This window comes from Bos mutus, chromosome 4 (genome assembly GCF_027580195.1).
Source record: "Bos mutus isolate GX-2022 chromosome 4, NWIPB_WYAK_1.1, whole genome shotgun sequence".
Taxonomy (NCBI): Eukaryota; Metazoa; Chordata; class Mammalia; order Artiodactyla; family Bovidae; genus Bos; species Bos mutus.
Window position 1 is genome coordinate 95,540,810 of NC_091620.1, and position 18,451 is coordinate 95,559,260.

Sequence of the window (18,451 nt, forward strand, 5' to 3'; positions counted from 1 at the left end):
CACTGCCGTGGCTTTTCTTGTTGCAGAGCACAGGCCCTAGGATGAGTGGGCTTCAGTAGTTACGGCACATGAGCTTAGTTGCCCCATGGCATGTGGGGTCCTCCCGAACCAGTGACTGAACCCGTGTCCCCTACATCGGTGGATTTTAACCACTGGACCACCAGGGCAGTCCCTTGCTCACTCCGATTGTCCCGAATGCACCCAACTCAAATTCTAACTACACTTCAAGAACCAAATTAAGTTCCGTATATCCCTTGAGATTTTCCTTGACACTGTATGTTTATTTTTTCTGAATACTTTCCAAACTTTTATTCCATACCAAAGGAAGACTGAAATGCTGTCTAGAACTGTCATGTCTGCATGCTATCATTGTCTACACTGCTCGATCACAGTCTTATCCAGCTCCAGATCCAATATATACCTTGGATCACCCTAATTACCCTAAATCTTGATTCAGTGCCGAATATAGAGGATATCCTCAACAATTTCACTTTCATGACAGATATCCTTTTCTTCTTACTGCTAAATAGTGAATTTTAAATGTATTACTTAAATTGTTTTTTTTTTTTTAAATCCTGTAATCCTCAAATATACATCAGGTATACAAGTGTGTGTATACAAATACTTAAAGATATAAAAAAGTATTAGTCGCTCAGTAGCATCCGACACTTTGCAACCCCAGGGACTGTACTCTGTGAGGCCCTTCTGTCCATGGAATTCTCCAGGGATGAATTGGAGTATGTGGCCATTTTCTTCTTCAGGGGATCTTCCCAACCCAAGGATCAAATCCAGGTCTTCCACACTGCAGGCAGATTTTTACAGTCTGAGCCACCAGCCACCTTTTTATTCAGAACCTGTGGATTCTTGATGTTACAGAATTTTGCCATCATTTAGATAAGAAAGTTAGGCGCTTAGAACTGAGTTTTATCTCCTTTTGTAAGTCTCACCACTTAAAAATGAAAACAGGAAAATCCTAAGAAAGAACAATATAAACTGCCTTCTAACATTTAGGCAGCCACTTCCCTGTGCTTGCAATTCAATCAGCTGGGCTGAATGTCCTCATTGCTTCTTTTTTCCTCCTCTTGCTGACATTCTCTGATCCTTAAGATATCACTGTTTAATCACTATTATTAGAGAGATGCAAATCCAAACTATAGTGAGGCATCCCCTCACATGGGTCAGAATGGCCATGATCAAAAATCTACAAACAATAAATCTTGGAAAGGGTATGGAGAAAAGGGAACCTTCTTGTCCTGTTGATGGGAATGCAAATTGATACAGCCACTATGGAGAACAGTATGGAAATTCCTTCAAAATCTATGAATAAAACTACCATATGACCCAGAAATTCTACTACTAGGCATATACCCTGAGGAAACCAGAATAGCTAACACATGGAAGCCATCTCGATGTGAACCGATAGATGAATGGATAAAGAAGTTATGGTACATATACACAATGAAAATTTGGCTAAAAGCTCAACATTCAGAAAATGAAGATCATGGCATCTGGTCCCATCACTTCATGGGAAATAGATGGGGAAACAGTGGAAACAGTGTCAGACTTTATTTTTTTGGGCTCCAAAATCACTGCAGATGGTGACTGCAGCCATGAAATTAAAAGACGCTTACTCCTTGAAAGAAAAGTTATGACCAACCTAGATAGCATATTGAAAAGCAGAGACATTACTTTGCCAACAAAGGTCCATTAGTCAAGGCTTTGGTTTTTCCAGTGGTCATGTATGGATGTGAGAGTTGGACTCTGAAGAAAGCCAAGCGCCGAAGAATTGATGCTTTTGAACTGTGGTGTTAGAGAAGATTCTTGAGAGTCCCTTGGACTGCGAGGAGATCTAACCTGTCCATCCTAAAGGAGATCAGCCCTGGGTGTTCTTTGGAAGGAATGATGCTAAAGCTGAAACTCCAGTACTTTGGCCACCTCATGCGTAGAGTTGACTCATTGAGAAGACTCTGATGCTGGGAGGGATTGGGGGCAGGAGGAGAAGGGGACGACAGAGGACTAGATGGCTGGATGGCATCACCTACTCGATGGACATGAGTTTGAGTGAACCCTGGGAGATGGTGATGGACAGGGAGGCCTGGCGTGCTGCAATTTATGGGGTCGCAAAGAGTCAGACATGACTGAGTGACTGAACTGATCTGAATAAAAAGGAATTCTTTTGAGTTGGTTGTAATGAGATGGACAGACCTAGAGCCTATTAAACAGGGTGAAGTAAATCAGAAAGAGAAAGAGAAATATCATTTATTAATGCATATATATGGAATCTAGGACAGAGAAGGCAATGGCGCCCCACTTCCGTACTCTTGCCTAGAAAATCCCATGGGTGGAGGAACCTGGTAGGCTACAGTCCATGGGGTCGCTACGAGTCGGTCCCGACTGAGGGACTTCACTTTCACTTTTCACTTTTATACGTTGGAGAGGGAAATGGCAACCCACTCCAGTGTTCTCGCCTGGAGAATCCCAGGGACGGCAGAGCCTGGTGGGCTGCTGTCTATGGGGTCGCACAGAGTCGGACACGACTGAAGTGACTTAGCAGCAGCTTAGCAGCATGGAATCTAGAAAGATGGTGCTGATGAACCTATCTACAGGGCAACAGTGGAGAGGAGGACATAGAGAACACAGTAGGTGCGGGAGAAGGTGGGATGATTTGAGAGAGTAGCATTGAAATGTATATATTACCGTGTGTAAAATAGATAGCCAGTGGGAATTTTCTGTATGACACAGGAAACCCAAAGCTCGTGCTCTATGACAGCCTAGATGGGTGGGATGGGGAGGGAGATAGAAGGGAGGTTAAGAGGGAGGGGGCATATGTATAGCTATATGACTGACTTTTGTTGATATATGGCAAAAACCATCACAATATTGTAATCATTCTTCAATTAAAAATAATTTTTTTTACAAAAAAGATCTCACTCTTTATACCTGTTGATTTCTACCCTGAAAGCATTTTCTGGACATTCTATTAAAATAGGTTGTCATTTGCTCCTGGTTGTGGTAAAATGTTCATGGTCAGGCAGGACTCACAGTATCGGTGGATACTTTTCATTTGAGCTTGGCAAAAGCAAGCCTATATTGTGGCTATAGATTATTGACTTTTGGTATCATGTAGGACTACTACTTCTTTTAAAATAGTCAACTCCTAGCAATAATATTTAAAGGTTTCTAATGACTTAACAATATAAAGATTCATGCTTTAGCAAATGCCAGCGTTAACGCAGCACCTGAAATGGAAAAATGTTAGAGACAAAAATACATATAAATCAACAAATATTTCTCTAATCTGGTCACTTCATTTTTCTGCAGAAAAACTATTTCTTTTTCTTCCAAATTCTTATAGAAATTTATTTCCTATTTTTCTTCCTTTCAACTTTTTAGATTCTGTTTTCTTCTCAGTACAACACATCACTCTTTTCTCAACTCCATCCCATAAACACATATACATATACACACATACACACAAGCTTATTCACACATTTTCTTTTTCTTCCTAAATTGAGACAGCTTTTTTCAATAAACACAGATCTGGCTCTAAATTAAGTGCTATTAGAAATGTTGTAAACTCTGAAATTATTTCCAAGTGTTTAATTCACTTCCAGAAATAGCTGGTTTATATTTTATGAATTTTCTAGCTATGATACCGATACCCTTACACAGAAATGGAAGTTTCTGTACATATAATAAAAAATATGACCTGATGATTTCTATGCCTTAGTCTAAAAATGCAAAGGTAACTGTGAACAAAAATAAAAACACTGTTTAAAAGGTAACAGTTTCTTTACTCTGGGGCTCCATTGGCCATTCCATTTAAGAGGCAGCACTCATTAATGGTCTAGTTTATTGCTCTTCTTGATGAGTCTTTTTCTCTGTTTTGTTGATTTACAATCTGGGTTATCTTTAAGAGAATTGTCAGACTTCAGTATCTTACTGTCACTGACAAGGACTCAGCTTTGACTTTTTTTTTTTTTTCTGTAAAATGGCATGGTGATGAGTTTAAGCTACTTGTTATTATTACTGATTATACTCACTTTATTCCTTTTTACATTTTTATTTAAAACATATCATACATATAGAAAATTATAAATATCCCAGGGAGAGAGCTCAGTGAATTTTGCACAAATGAGCACCATGTGTAGCTAACACCTGATGGAGAAACAAAACATTACCAATAACCTGAAATACTTTTGGGCTAGTGGCTTTTAAATTCTATTATATGGTTTCTATTTTGTTGGTATTTCCTATTTTTTAAAATAGACTTCATTTGTTGCAAAGTTTTAACTTCACAGCAAAAATGAAATACACTTTTAATCCTGATAGTCTTGGGAACCATAAGCATTTTCTCATTGTCCTTCATATTTTATAGTTCGTCTTCAAGTATGTTTATGAACAATATGTTCAGTGCGGTAGCCCTGCTATACACACTGTGGAAAAATCAGGATTTTCCAATGTGGTGTCCTCAGCTTTGATACTTCCAGCTACAAATAATGTCATGATGTTGATGGACACCCACACATATTTAGCAGCTGCCAGATTCCAGTCTTAAGCGAAGTGTAAGGTACCTTATACGTTATTAGTTAATACAGACTTCTTAAGGAGGAGAATTTTCTTGCAGTGTGTCTTCCTGTTTCACTGACGATGATATGGTTACTGACGTCCTTGTGGATCCTGCTACATGCTTCTGTTCCTGCAAGACTCTGTCTCATAGCCACCTGGGACCACATGGCAATCAAACGGGTAGTGCCGTGCTGATTTCATGTAGCTCTGCAGGGAAGCCAGGGCTTCCCAGGTGATGGTAGTGGTAAAGAACCCACTTGGCAGTGCAGGAGACATAAGAGATGTGGGTTTGATCTCTGGATTGGGAAGATCCCATGGAGGAGGGCATGGCAACCCACTGCAGTATTCTTGCCTGGACAGAATCCCCATGGACAGAAGAGCCTGGTGGGCTACAGTCCATGGGTTGCAAGAGTCAGACATGACTGAAGTGACTTAGCACGCAGCACACATGCCGGGAGCAGTGTTTCATAGGACCCGTTCCAGTACCTATGCTCTGAAACCCTCAAACCTCAATATGAAGAGGTACTCCATATATTCTGTTTGGCTTAACAACTTTGTAATTCTTTCTGAGTGCTCAGTTCCTTGTTTGTTTTCCTGGAAAACTAGTTTAAATACCAAAAAGCTGTCATTAAATTCATTTTATTTTTGTTGTCTTTTATTACATCTGGTAACCCTCAAATAACTGTATAGAGAGGTTAGTCATCCCTTCCCATATCAGTTGCAGATTGTTAGAAATGCAAGGGATGGAGGCAGGGTGGAGGCTGAGCTGCTGAGCTTGTGTAGGTGGTCAGTGCTGGCAAGATCTCAGTATCCTGTCTCTCTGTCCTTCAGAGTTGCATGTAAAACTTCAGTCACTGCAAGCATGAAAATTCAGTTTTTTCTCACTCTGTGCATACAGAAATTTTATCTTAGAGTCTTGCATTGTCAGTTTTAAATAGGTAGTGCAGGATGGAAAAGCAGAAGCTTTTTCTCTGTGACACCACAGTACAAAAGAGCCTTCAAGACACACAGCCTGACTTTGATTTTTGGTTCAGTTTTCGTAGCGATTGGTACATTCCTTTTCAAGGGCCACCATAATGAAACACTACAAAATGAGAGCAGAAAGTTATCTTTTCATAGTTCTAGAGGCTAGAAACCCAAGATCAAGATGTTAGCGGGCCATGCTCCCTCTGAAGGCTGTAGTGAAGAATCCACCCTCAGCTTTTGCTGATTCTGAGAGTGGGCCCCAATCATCGGTGGTCCCTGGCCTTTGGCTTCATCACCAAATCCCTGCTTCTGTTGTCAATGACCTCTTGCCTCCACGTCTGTCTCTTTATATCCAGATGTCTCTCTTCTCATAAGAAAGCCGGTCATTGGATTAAACTCCAAGCTATTTCAGTATAACTTCAATTGAACTTGAATATGCCTACAAAGATTTTAGTTCTCAATGAGTTCATGTTGTACAGATACTAGAATTCAGGACATTAATTGGGGAAAGACTCAATTTAACCTGCAACACTTGATAATCTGTTTGGTCTGAATCCCAAATTTCAGGGTCATGATTTATTCTGAGAAAATTGATGAAGTCTAATATATTAATAATATATTTAAACCAGTCACTAATTTTATTTTGTGGAAACTATGCATTTCCATTTGCCAGATGATTGCCTGTTAATTTAGTTCTATTTTGCATATGGCTCCAAGTGCTTCTTTATCTTGAATTCCCCTTGCCTCTTGACAAAGCAATGCCTGGTAAGATGAAACCACTTTTTTAATAAGGAGTTTACATGTCACTGAGAAGCAAAACTGCTAATTATGGTTGAATGTGTAAAGGTATTTTTATTTCATGTACTGTGGCCTAGTGTGAGTTAATTATAGTACAAGTAGCCTTAATTCCAAGGAAGGACGTTACCATGATAGATGTTTTAGATCCAAGGACAACAGAAATACCCCTTCGGTAGTGAACTACTCAGGTGAGCTCTTATCGCCAGCAGCACATCTACTCTCATTAGATCCTGTGCTTGGTTGTTAATGAACTGTTACAAAGGTAGGCTTGTGTGGGAAATTAATATAACCAAGATTTAAATGGGTAGCTTTTGGTTCAGAACTGAAAAATAAGTCCACTCCTTTTTGGTTCTGAACAAAACATGTTATTTTATTAACATCTGTAATTTTTTTAAAAGCATGACTATTTCATATTCCATTGATAGGGAGTAGGGGATAAAGGCATCCATAGGTCCTTTAAACAACTATTACCTTAACAATTCTATATGGCTCCAATAAGAATTATCACCTCAATTAAAAAAAAATCACTTATTTAATATACCATAATATAATACCTTAATTTCAACTTGTGGCCAGGTTTGATAAAAATATCAGTTTAAATTCATACATGTTGAGAAGTAAATTACACTTATGATTATACACTTACTTAATGTAGAGCTGATAAATACAATATAAAGATAAATTTTTATAATCATAATCATCTTCTTATATTTATATCCTGCTCCCACTGAGATGAATCTCTGGTTACATTTACATATTGAATTAGAAAGTTAAAACTAATGATGGGATCAATTATGCCCCATACTGAGCTGTGCACTTTGGAATGACTTTGAGAAAACAGGAGGGTCAAAAAAAAAAAAGCAGCCACAGTGCACAGTGGTTTCAAGATTATGCTAACAGATAAGCATAGGAAGGATTGTAATGGATGATAATGTGTGTTTGTCAAAGGAATCAGGCTTTTCAGGGGAAAAATCTAAAGGACATTTCTAATATAAACATTTCTGAGAATTAGAAAATATATAGGCTGGGTCACGGAGGTTGCTGCTCAGTTTATTTAAGGCAGACTGTATAAGAACAGATGTCGTAGGAGTCCCTTTATGATCCCATTTGTTTGTTCTTGTAATTCTTTGAATGTATTTGCTGCATCTCAGGTGAAGTAGAATCTGCTTCATGTTTGCTGTTGTTATGCAAAATGATAGTTTCCTCTTTCTCCTTCCCTAGCTGCATAATAAATGTGCTTCTCATCTGAAACCTGAATGTGACTGCGGACCTTTGAAGGACCATATTTTACCACCCACCACAATCTGTCCAGTGGTACTGGTGAGTTTTTCCTTCTCATTATTCTGCTATGACTTGGGATTTCTGTAACTAACTGGTGCACCATACCACTTGATGCTTTCAGAGGTCATTTTCCATTGATCAAGGCAGAGCTCAGTAGACCTAAAATACCTCCTTACTTCAGAGAAGACCTCTTTGCCCACTATATTTCCTTTTGCCTTCATGGCACAATTAACTTATCAGTAAGGTATGCTCTAACTGAAGCTGACTCAGGTTTTATCACTCAGTCATGTTGTACTTACCAGAAATTGTATAGGCAGAACACTTCCACATTTTACGTGTTTTATAGATCGAGCTTCCCAGAATAATGAAGTTATTCTTATGGACAGTTTTGCTGGAGATGCACATTATGTATCTTCAATTGGGAAGTCTCTCACCTAAGCCAGAGGCTACTTAGAATGAGGACACCCACCTGGAAGAGAGCTGTGCACTGCCACGAGGTGTATTTTATGTTTTATTAGTGAACAATAAATTTAACTACCTGCAAAACAGTTACTTGATTCAATAAATATACAAGCGAAAAAAATGCATAAGTAAAGTTACCTTGATAAGAGCAAATCCTGATAGAAAGAGAAGCAGCTATTCAAAGATAATATTCACATTACCTTTCAAAATCCAAATTGTTTCTAAAGTGAAACAGTTATTTTACAAAACAAACCATTTTATATCCATAATGCAGTTCTCATTTTTTTTTTTTAACAACATGGAAATTAACTAGCTGGAACTTCAGTTTGATGTAAAAAAATAACAACAACTAAGAAATGTTAGACAAATACTTTTGTAAAGGTCAACTTAGAAATTAATCAAATTACTCAATTTGCACCCACTTATGATTCATTTTGTAATTATCTGTAAAATACTGGATGTATTTAAATGCCTTTATTTAAAAAAATTAAAAACTCTTTATTTTCTCAAACTGCAAAGAAAAAGAAGAAGAAAATACCTCCATATTGCTGAGGATAGCAATAACCAATTCTAAATTTCCCTTTATCATGTAAGAATTATAAGACATCCTGTAGTAAATAAGATTAATTAAAATTAATGAGAGCCATATTAATTTTTTTATTCTTTTGTAGTATTTTCTTAAAGAGAAAGAACTTGTAGAATTTTTATCTATTTGCATTTGAAAAAATACATAGTAATTTTTACTGGTTTAGACGCATTCTTAATCTCAGATTTTAACTCTAAGGAAAAAATCTATTATGTCATTCTATTATCCAACTATCTGTGTAAAACCCTACTAAATTCAGTGAGCCAGGGGACTATTTCTTTGACCTACTTATGTCAGCCTCTAGTCTTATAAGCTCAAAAATGAGATAGAATCTTTTATTATCCCATCCTTCCTTTCTTTGAAAGAATCAAAGGTAAAGAACATGTGTTGAATAAATGGTTTTGTCTTGAACAATCTTGCAGACTCTTTCGTTGCTTTTGTAGACACTTTTGATTCTGAAGATTTATTTTCTCATTAAATCTTCCTAAGGCTTTTTATCATGATTTGTATCTCAGCATTTGCTGTATTATCATTTTCTTGGTACTAACTGAAGTATTAGGCACTGTTAATCACCTCATCCTTCATGAATGTCTACCTTCCTTGACTCCCATTATCCCACCCTCTCCTGATTCTTCTTGTGTTTCTCTGGATATTTGCTTTTCATATCTTTCCTGGTTTTCAAGAGTTCAGCCTGCCCCATGTTGGCTGCCATCCATATGCCCTACCCTCACTCGCATGTCATGGTTTTCTGCTCTTAACATTCTTCCCAGTGAGATCTTGCTTAGTCATTTATTTCATTATTGTGTTAATTTGTACTAAGTTCAGCCTCTGCTTATGAGTCTCAAGCGCTCAACCTGGAGGTTCCATGTTGTTCACGTGCATGATATATTATTATAAGTAGTAACAGTAACTTCTACTTATTAAGCACATATATTATACCAGCTACTATGCTAAATATCTTAGTCCATTCAAAAAGTGTTTTTTTTTTTTTAGTATTAACAGTAGAAAGAAGCCCAAATAAAATCTTTGTCTTCATAAAGTTTTCATTCCAGTGGTGGGAAATAGGCAATAAGCAAAGCAATAAGTAAGTTATTTAGTAGCTGTTTATGCCTCAGATGGTAAAGAATCTGCCTGCCATGTGGGAGACCCAAGTTCAATCCCTGGGTGGGAAAGATCCCCTGAAGAAGGGAATGGCAACCCACTCCAGTATTCTTGCCTGGAAAATTCCGTGGACAGAGGAGCCTGGAGAGCTACAGTCCATGGGGTCACAAAGAGTTGGGCACGACTGAGCAACAAACACACTTTCAATTTTATATTAACTTACTGGTGGCATTTAAAGTTTAAAGGACAAAATTAAAGTGGGAAAAGAAAAGAAGGAATGTTGGAACTGCAATTGTAAGAAAGCAAGTTAAGAGTTCAAGGAAAATAGAGTTCAAGGAAATAGTAGAGTGAAGAGTTGAGGAATGTGAGAGAGTTGCTATTGTGGCTCTCTGGGAACAGAACTCTGTAGACAGAGGAGTCACCCAGGAGGAGAAGCACAGACTCAGGCAGGAGAAGCCTGACATTATCTGAAGACATTAGTGCCTGAGTCTGTTTTGCAGGGCGAATAATAGCAGAGAATTTCAAATATGTCTTAAGATTTTCATATGCATACGTAGGGACAATTTAGGCTATTCTAAGGTCGTTAGCGTTTACTGTGAAAGACATTGGAAGTCAGACCAGATGAGAGAATGATCTGACTTATATATTTAAAAGAACATCAGTCTAACGTGTGCTTACGGGCTAACACCCGAAATGGCACTTAGATTTTCTTTAGAAAAGTAGGAAGCTGGCTTATTGCTGAGAAAAAGGATAGTTTGAGAGTTTTGCGGATCAGGAAGAAATTACACAACAGTCACTTGGAAAATGGGAGCTATGTGGATCAAGGAAATAACAGATGATTGCCAGGGAATAAGGAACAGTCTCGGATTAATAATAGTGAATTTAGAACAAGATAAGTAAACTTGAATAGGTACATTTCTCTGGTGATATTCAGTCTTATTTCTCCAGTTATATTCTAATTCCAGGAGTAGAATAGCCATGGGTCAGCTTTAATGAGAATGTGTTTTACCCAATATGATCAAAGGAGAGGGAATCAAAGGAGTTGAGAGTGTGTGCAAGCAAGTAATTGTAGGGATTGGCTATGGATTTTAAGCTGGGAAACAAGGGAAGTTAAAGACATGGAGAGTACAGTACACTAAGGGATGTTAAAAAAATACATTTGTGGATTACAGTGGGATCAAAGATTGTTGAAATCAACCTTATTAATGTCAAGTTACCAGAATGAGTGAGATAACAATTGAGGTTATGGAGGGGTTGCAGTTATTGATGATGATAGGTATGAATTAATTTAAATATCACAGTGATGCCAAAAAGTAAATATTGTAACTTTCTCGATTTTACCTATGAGAAAAGTGAGAAACAGAGAGATTAAGTAAATTTTCGGTGTCAGATGGCTATGAAGTAGCAATCCAAGATTAGAACCCAAGAACAATCATTCCAGAGCTTGTACAGTGAGCTCATCATTTCTAGCCTTTCTCCAAGTCCCAAGATAGATCTTCTCCTATTGGCCTTTTCTAGAACCTTCATTTTCCAACCTTCCCAAGCCAGAAGCCTAAGAATTATCATTGGTGCTTCATCTTGAATATCAAATTTATCACTAGGCAGCCTATATTGATGTTCTTACTTCTCTCTTTTGCCTTCAACCCAACTGTAACTGTCTCATATGTTACTCGCAGATTGTTTTCCAGAATTTTCCTAATATTAGTAGAATTATTATAGAATTGCCTCTTCTTTGCATTCTCCACACTGCTTCCGGGATCCACTTTCAAAAACACAATAAAATATTTTCCTACTCAAATATTTTAAAATACTTAAAATATTTTTAATGATTCCTTTTTGAATTACAAACTAGCAAGGAAAACAAGGTTCTTTAACTGAATCACTCTACGTAATCGCTTACACACCATCTTACATGCTAGAAATCAAACTTGAAATTCTCTAAGTATACCTGCTCTCCAAAGCCTTTGTGGTTTTGTACAAGTCAATAAATTGGCCTGAATCACTTTGCCTTGTTGCCTTGCTAAGTAGAAATTAAAGTTTGCTTTCTGATCATGAAATTAGTACCTGATTCTTAAACCCATTGCCTATTTAAATACTAAAACTTTAAACAAATTAATAAAGTTGTTCTGCACACAAAATTGCTTAATATGCTTCAAGTGATAGACTCTGAGGCTTTTTAATTTGTGAACTTTCAATAACTTCCCAGGAATGATTTCACACTGTATCTGCTACTGGAATTTTTAAACTTTCATTGAAAGAAAATCCTTAGTCCTCACACATAATACAATATTTTTTATTCTCTAATGACAACTTTCTTCTTAAAAAATATAAGTTCTCAGTTTCTCATGATCATGTGAGTTTCAAACTCAGTAGCAATGTGGTCAATAACATTATTTATAGCTCATTCTAGAAAATATGGAATGAAGAATTAAAACCTAACATTTTATTGAAGTTTTTAATCCCTTTGACTCTGTTGTCAGGAATCGGTTATTGAATGAGCAATGTAAACTTACTACAGATTAGATATCTTATCTCTGGTTGAAGCATTTTAATGGCATACTTCTAGGTCAAGGTCAGTAACAACAGTTTTATATTTTAGAGCATCCCTTCAGGTATTAATTTTATTCATTTATTCTTTAAAATTTCTATACCTCTCTTCTCAGGCCCCAAACTCTCCCAGATACTTATTAGCTTTAATGATTCAATAGATACGTGCTCACCTGTTATGAAGATTAGCCAAGTCAGCATGTTCTTTGCACTGATGACATGCTTTTATAAGCATACACTAAAAATTACTTCCACAGTTAATTTGTCTTGATAGTGTCTCTTTCCATAAAATAAAGCCAACTATTCTGAAATTGAAATAGAAATGTAATCAATGATTCCATATATCAAATATAATCATGGATTTCTGGAATTGCAATTGATTTCTAGCATATTTTAAGTATACGATCAAAAGAAGCTTCATCGTGTAAAAGTTATCTACGTTCTTTGTGACTGTGTTTATGAACCTATAATGCTTTCTCTGAGGATTTCCCAGCAAAAAAAAAAAAAAAATAAAATGATTAGAACTATTCTGTCTCTACTTCCATACTGAAGATAATTCAGAACTGTTTACAAAGTAGATTTCTTGAAGGTCTATCCTCATCTCACTTCCAAACAACTGGAAAGTGAATCCAATCCAATCCAGTTAGTCAGGGCTCTTGATCAGCAGCTTAATTTCTAGAAAAAGCCATTAACCCTTACCAAATGATAGTCAAAACAGATGTTCTTCCTTTAATGGACTCCATAGAAAATGCATTCCTGATTCTTATTTCAGGTGATTCTCAGAAATCTCAGATTCCCAATCCCACTCAAATGTCAATTGATTTCATATAAATCATGACCTGAGGAGCATGAAAATTGCCCACTCTTTCATGAGTTTTACTCCTAACCCAGGCAGATTTGGCCCATGTTTTAGTCCCTCAGAGGGACTAAATTATTTGCTTTAATTATTTTGTACCCCTATGTCATCAACCTACACTGAAAGGCTTTAAAAAAATACTATGAAGCTGCTCCACTGTAATGAAAAAGGTATGTTTTTAGAGAGTCCTTCATTTCCTAACAGAAGTCCCTTTCCGCTCTGTTTATCATCGTTTAATAACCTCTGAAGGTTAGTATTATTATCATGTTTCATCTTCTATCCTTAAGAAGAATAGAGTTAAATTTATACTGACGTTTGACTGTGATGCTCAGTTGTATGTTATTTATTTCAGTGTGCTGATCTGTGTCTGTTGTTATCCATTTCACAAATTTTGTTCACTATAATGGTCTCATTCAGTACTTCTCAAATTATTTTTGATAGTACAAAATTTTTTTAGGTCCCAGAAATCAATGGAATAGGCCAAATAGAGTCCATCTGATTTTCAGAATAATTTTACAGTGGAAGCTTTAAATTTGATACTTCCCTAGAACTATGGTCTGCTGCTGCTAAGTCGCTTCAGTCGTGTCCAACTCTGTGCGACCCCATAGATGGCAGCCCACCAGCCTCCCCCGTCCCTGGGATTCTCCAGGCAAGAACACTGGAGTGGGTTGCCATTTCCCTCTCCAACGTATACAAGTGAAAAGTGAAAGTGAAGTCGCTCAGTCGTGTCCAACTCAGCGACCCCATGGACTGCAGCCCACCAGGCTCTTCCGTCCATGGGATTTTCCAGGCAAGAGTACTGCTAGTCTTACATTAATTATAAATTTTATGTATTTTTTTCTAATGATAGGCTGAGTGTCTATGATTACATGTGTTTTTATAATAATTTTCAGTTTGTGTTAGGGTTTTATTCAATTAATTCTGCTCCTGTCAACAAATGCATACTTGCGATGTCTCCTGAGGAAGTAGCTTTTTTAACTTTTTATTTGAACAGCAAAAGCAGATCACCATAAAAATCATTTCTATTATATTTAGCTCTGTGATTTAATTTTCTCTTTATAAAATAATTACTTTACATTAGAATTTAAAAGCAAGCATTTTGATATTTGGCAAAACTAATACAATTATGTAAAGTTTAAAAATAAAATAAAATTAAAAGAAAAATAAAAGCAAGCTTCTATTCTCTAACAAGGGGCTAATTAGTAATTTTCTATATCAACATATATTAGTAAAGTTGATAAAATATGGGGACTATGTAATGTTGATTACTTTAAATCTGGATTTATATTACATATAAGTATCCATTCTTCATGTAACTGTTAAGACTATGCCTTTAAATTGTTTTTCAGATCATTGTTGATGAACAATGTATATTATTTTTATTTATAATAGCTGTAGCACCAGATTCCTCTTGTTTTTCCTTCTCTTTCCTTCTTTCTTTCTTCCTTTATTCCACTGACTTTTATGGAAGTCACCAAAGTTAAAAATTCAGATAAGAACTGTTCTCTTATTTACTGTAATTTTGACTCTGTTGGGTAAGACGGGCAAGGAGATTACATTTCCAGTGTGTAAATCTTGGCTTATTGGGCTTTTCAGTGAACAGAATCTTCATCTATTCTGAGGGTAATTCAAAGAGTAAATGAAAATTTTCTTGAATGTAAGATGCTTGAGCTGAATCTTGAAAAAAACAAGGATTTGGCCAGCAAATGCAAAGTGAGCTTTATATGGATAGTCTCAGAAATAAGAGAGCACAGGGTGAGATCTTGAAACAGCAAAATGTTTATTAAGTTTTATGAATAAATGCAAGGTGTGGAGAGACAGACAAGACAAAGTCTGAGAAGCTGAAAAGCTTGACCTTTCTTGTCAAAGAAGTGGGTTTTATCCAATATAAATAAAGCACTACATGATCAGATTTGTGTTTTAGAAAGATAATTCAATTACAGTAAATTTAAAGCAGAGAGCAGAGGAGGTATGAGAGTACAATGACTAGGTTGTGAGGGGAAAAAAAATCACAAAACACCAACAGAGGAAGAAAATGAGGGAAAGAGGATAGAAGATCGTAGCAGAGAACAGAATATTAGGGCTTGATTTTATTTCAAGATAAATTAATTTCAGAGGATGGTAAAGTCCATTATGTTGAACCAGAAAATGAGTGTTAACCCTTTATTATATGAGAAGTATGCATTTATTGTACATAACTTATTAAAATAATATGAAATGACTAGAAAAACATTTAAAAGTCTCTAAAACAGTTATATAAGAACAATTATTAACATATCAATAGAACCACTACTTCGGAGAAGGCGATGGCACCCCACTCCAGTACTCTTGCCTGGAAAGTCCCATGGATGGAGGAGCCTGGTAGGCTGTGTGTGGTCCATGGGGTCGCTAAGAGTCAGACACAACTGAGCGACTTTACTTTCACTTTTCACTTTCATGCATTGGAGAAGGAAATGGCAACCCACTCCAGTGTTCTTGCCTGGAGAATCCCAGGGACAGGGCAGCCTGGTGGGCTGCTGTCTATGGGGTTGCACAGAGTTGGACACGACTGAAGCAACTTAGCAGCAGCAGCAGGACCACTACTTAAGTTTACCTGTTGATGTTTAAATGTTTATTTTGGCATTTTTATAATTAGCCTTGACATATCATGTACCATCCTATTTTAACATATAAACTGACATCATTAAGTGTCTATGTATTTCTACATACTGTGTAACATCACTATTAATGGTTGTATAATATCTCATTAATTGAAGATATGGTTCAGTTGAAACAATCTTTATATTTAGCATATTTGCAATTCTTACTTTGATCTTATAAATAACACTTTAGTGAACATCTTTATGAAGAGTGTCTTTTCCAAGTTGCTCTTTAATCAGAACTACAAAGTATTACTTTTTCCCCAAACAAACTTACTTTTTTCTGCAAATGAATCAGATTTCACAGTTGTTTTGTTTTTTTCTGTACTATGAACACACCTCCAAATCAGGAATACAGAACAGAGATGCATCCTAAAGTCAAACACTAGTTTTACAGTCACAAAGAGTCGGACACGACTGAGTGACTGAACTGAACTGAACTGATTCCTTATTTAAACATTTAAAAGATTAATTTGGTGGGACTATTTTATCTTACTTTTCAACAAACATAATATCATCAGAATATACTGTAAAGATAGTATTCATTGACGGGAAGTGATATAAAACAAAGAATAGGTTCAGCAACATGCTTCTTTGGACCAATTGGGGTGTGTTCTTCCTGGAACATTTTCTCTTATTGTAATATCCGATTTAAATTCACCTTTATGAATCCTGTTTAATATCACCTTTAAATATCCTATTTAAATTCACCTTTATGAATGCCAACAAAATAAATAATAAAACTTGTTAGCTCAGAGAAAGGAAAGCAAAACTACTGAGAGAATATAGGTTTTAAACATAGTCTTTAGCCTTGAGTCATATGATTCTAATTCTAGCTTTCTCTTCTTTATTGTGACTTTGCAGTGTGGCCAAGTCATGGTATTGCTGAGGCGGCAATCTGTGTATCTCTGGGTATAACAGCCTCAGAGAACCATACGTCTCTATTAACTTTTCTTCTTATTCCGATCTTCCTTACTCTGACACTATTATAAGGATTCTACTAAATTATGCATTGTAGATATGGGAAGTCTTAAATAGCAGAGAGTATGTTAAATCTTTCCTTCGAGCATGTGTTTACTCCCCAGTGATGTCAGAGGCCTGTTAGGGAGTGGAAGTATCACATACGCTTTCTTTGTCACAGTCCCAGGATTCTGAGTTCTTCCTGTCCCGTCTTTCACTTAACCCTAACCAATGACTGTTAATAGCAACAACCTCAATACCAAACATCAGCTCATTAAAACAAGGAGGGAGATATTTGAATTCTCTGTGATTCCGAATGTTAGCTATTGAATTCTCATTAACCTTATTTCCTGAACTAGTCAGAGAGTGCACAGAAGTGTAGAGAGTCTGGGAGAGAGGTGTGAACAGTTGGCTAAGGATGTGACTTGCTGCACGTTTTATTTAACATCATTTCAGCTGCTTCATTTTCCATTTACCTCTTTAACCTTAACCACAGTTACTAAAGTCATCCATTTCCTTGAAAATTCTTTATGTAAGGTACCATAGGTTTGTGCCTATGTAATTTTCACTTTTTGTCTAAAGAGTGGAACAAAGCACATTGTCAGTGCTCAATAAATGTTTCATCAATGTCATTACTTAATATTCATTTAATTAATATTCATTATAGATCAATTCATAATTGTCATCAGAGTAATGATAGGCAAGAAGGAATCTCATTTTTCCCCATATTTTGAAAATCTAACTCAGATTCAATTTCAGGATATTATTCATAAAGGAGAGCAGCTTTTTTAAATTTATTTTTTACATACATAAAATTAAATTCTGAATGTTCTATATTTTTTGCCTGTGGTTTTTTGCTTCAAAATCCAATGAAGGATATATTATTGGAGAGAGCTATAATGTTTATAAGATATCTGTAGATCCATTTTGTTTGTGCATAGTCTTCATTTAAAGGGCCATATAGTACAAGAAGGCTGAAAAGGACCCAGCATCTTTTAGTAATGATTCCATCATCTGTACTTGTAAGGTTAACCATTTATATATTACTTTGTCTTAGTTAGTTCTATTGGTTCCTGAAGAACCCATCTTTATGCTAACTTAGGCTATATTATACAGAATATGTATACCCATAGGCAAGGTCTAATACAGAAGAAAAGTTAATATATCATAGTTAATTATATTCTTACCTAGTGATTATGGTAGAATTCTATTTCTGAGACTAAATGTTTTTAGTTTATTTTTAATAGGACTGCAGAAATAGTCCTACAAGTTTCCATGATATTTTATGTCTAAAATATTGCAGTATCCAGAGCAAGTTATAACATTTTTTTTAAAGAGACAAATGTATACCTTTTTGGTTTTGTCAAAAATAAAACACTGGTACTTCTCTGGTGGCACAATGGATAAGAATCTGCCTGCCAGTGCAGGGGAGATGGGTTCAGTCCTTGCTCTGGGAAGATTCCACATGCCTCGGAGTGGCTAAGCTGTGCACCACAGCCACTGAGCCCAGGCTCTAGAGGCCACAGACCACAACTGCTGAGCCTGTGTGTTGCAGCTACTAAAGCTCGTGCACCTTAGAGCCCACATACTGCAACTACTGAGCCCATGTGCTGCGACTGCTGAAGTGTGCATGCCGAGAGCCTATGCCCTGCAACAAGAGAAGCCATCACATGAGAAACACATGCA

General features: G+C 36.5%; 1 protein-coding gene across 2 annotated transcripts in view; it reads left to right on the forward strand.

Annotated features, from left to right (window-relative positions):
* Positions 1 to 18,451, forward strand: part of DGKB (diacylglycerol kinase beta) — an 869,780-nt gene that overhangs the window by 280,041 nt on the left and 571,288 nt on the right. For both annotated transcript variants that reach the window (XM_070369773.1, XM_070369774.1), the window contains exon 12: positions 7,555 to 7,653. In XM_070369773.1, the coding sequence (XP_070225874.1) occupies positions 7,555 to 7,653 (99 nt within the window). The remainder of the gene's footprint in view (positions 1 to 7,554; positions 7,654 to 18,451) is intronic.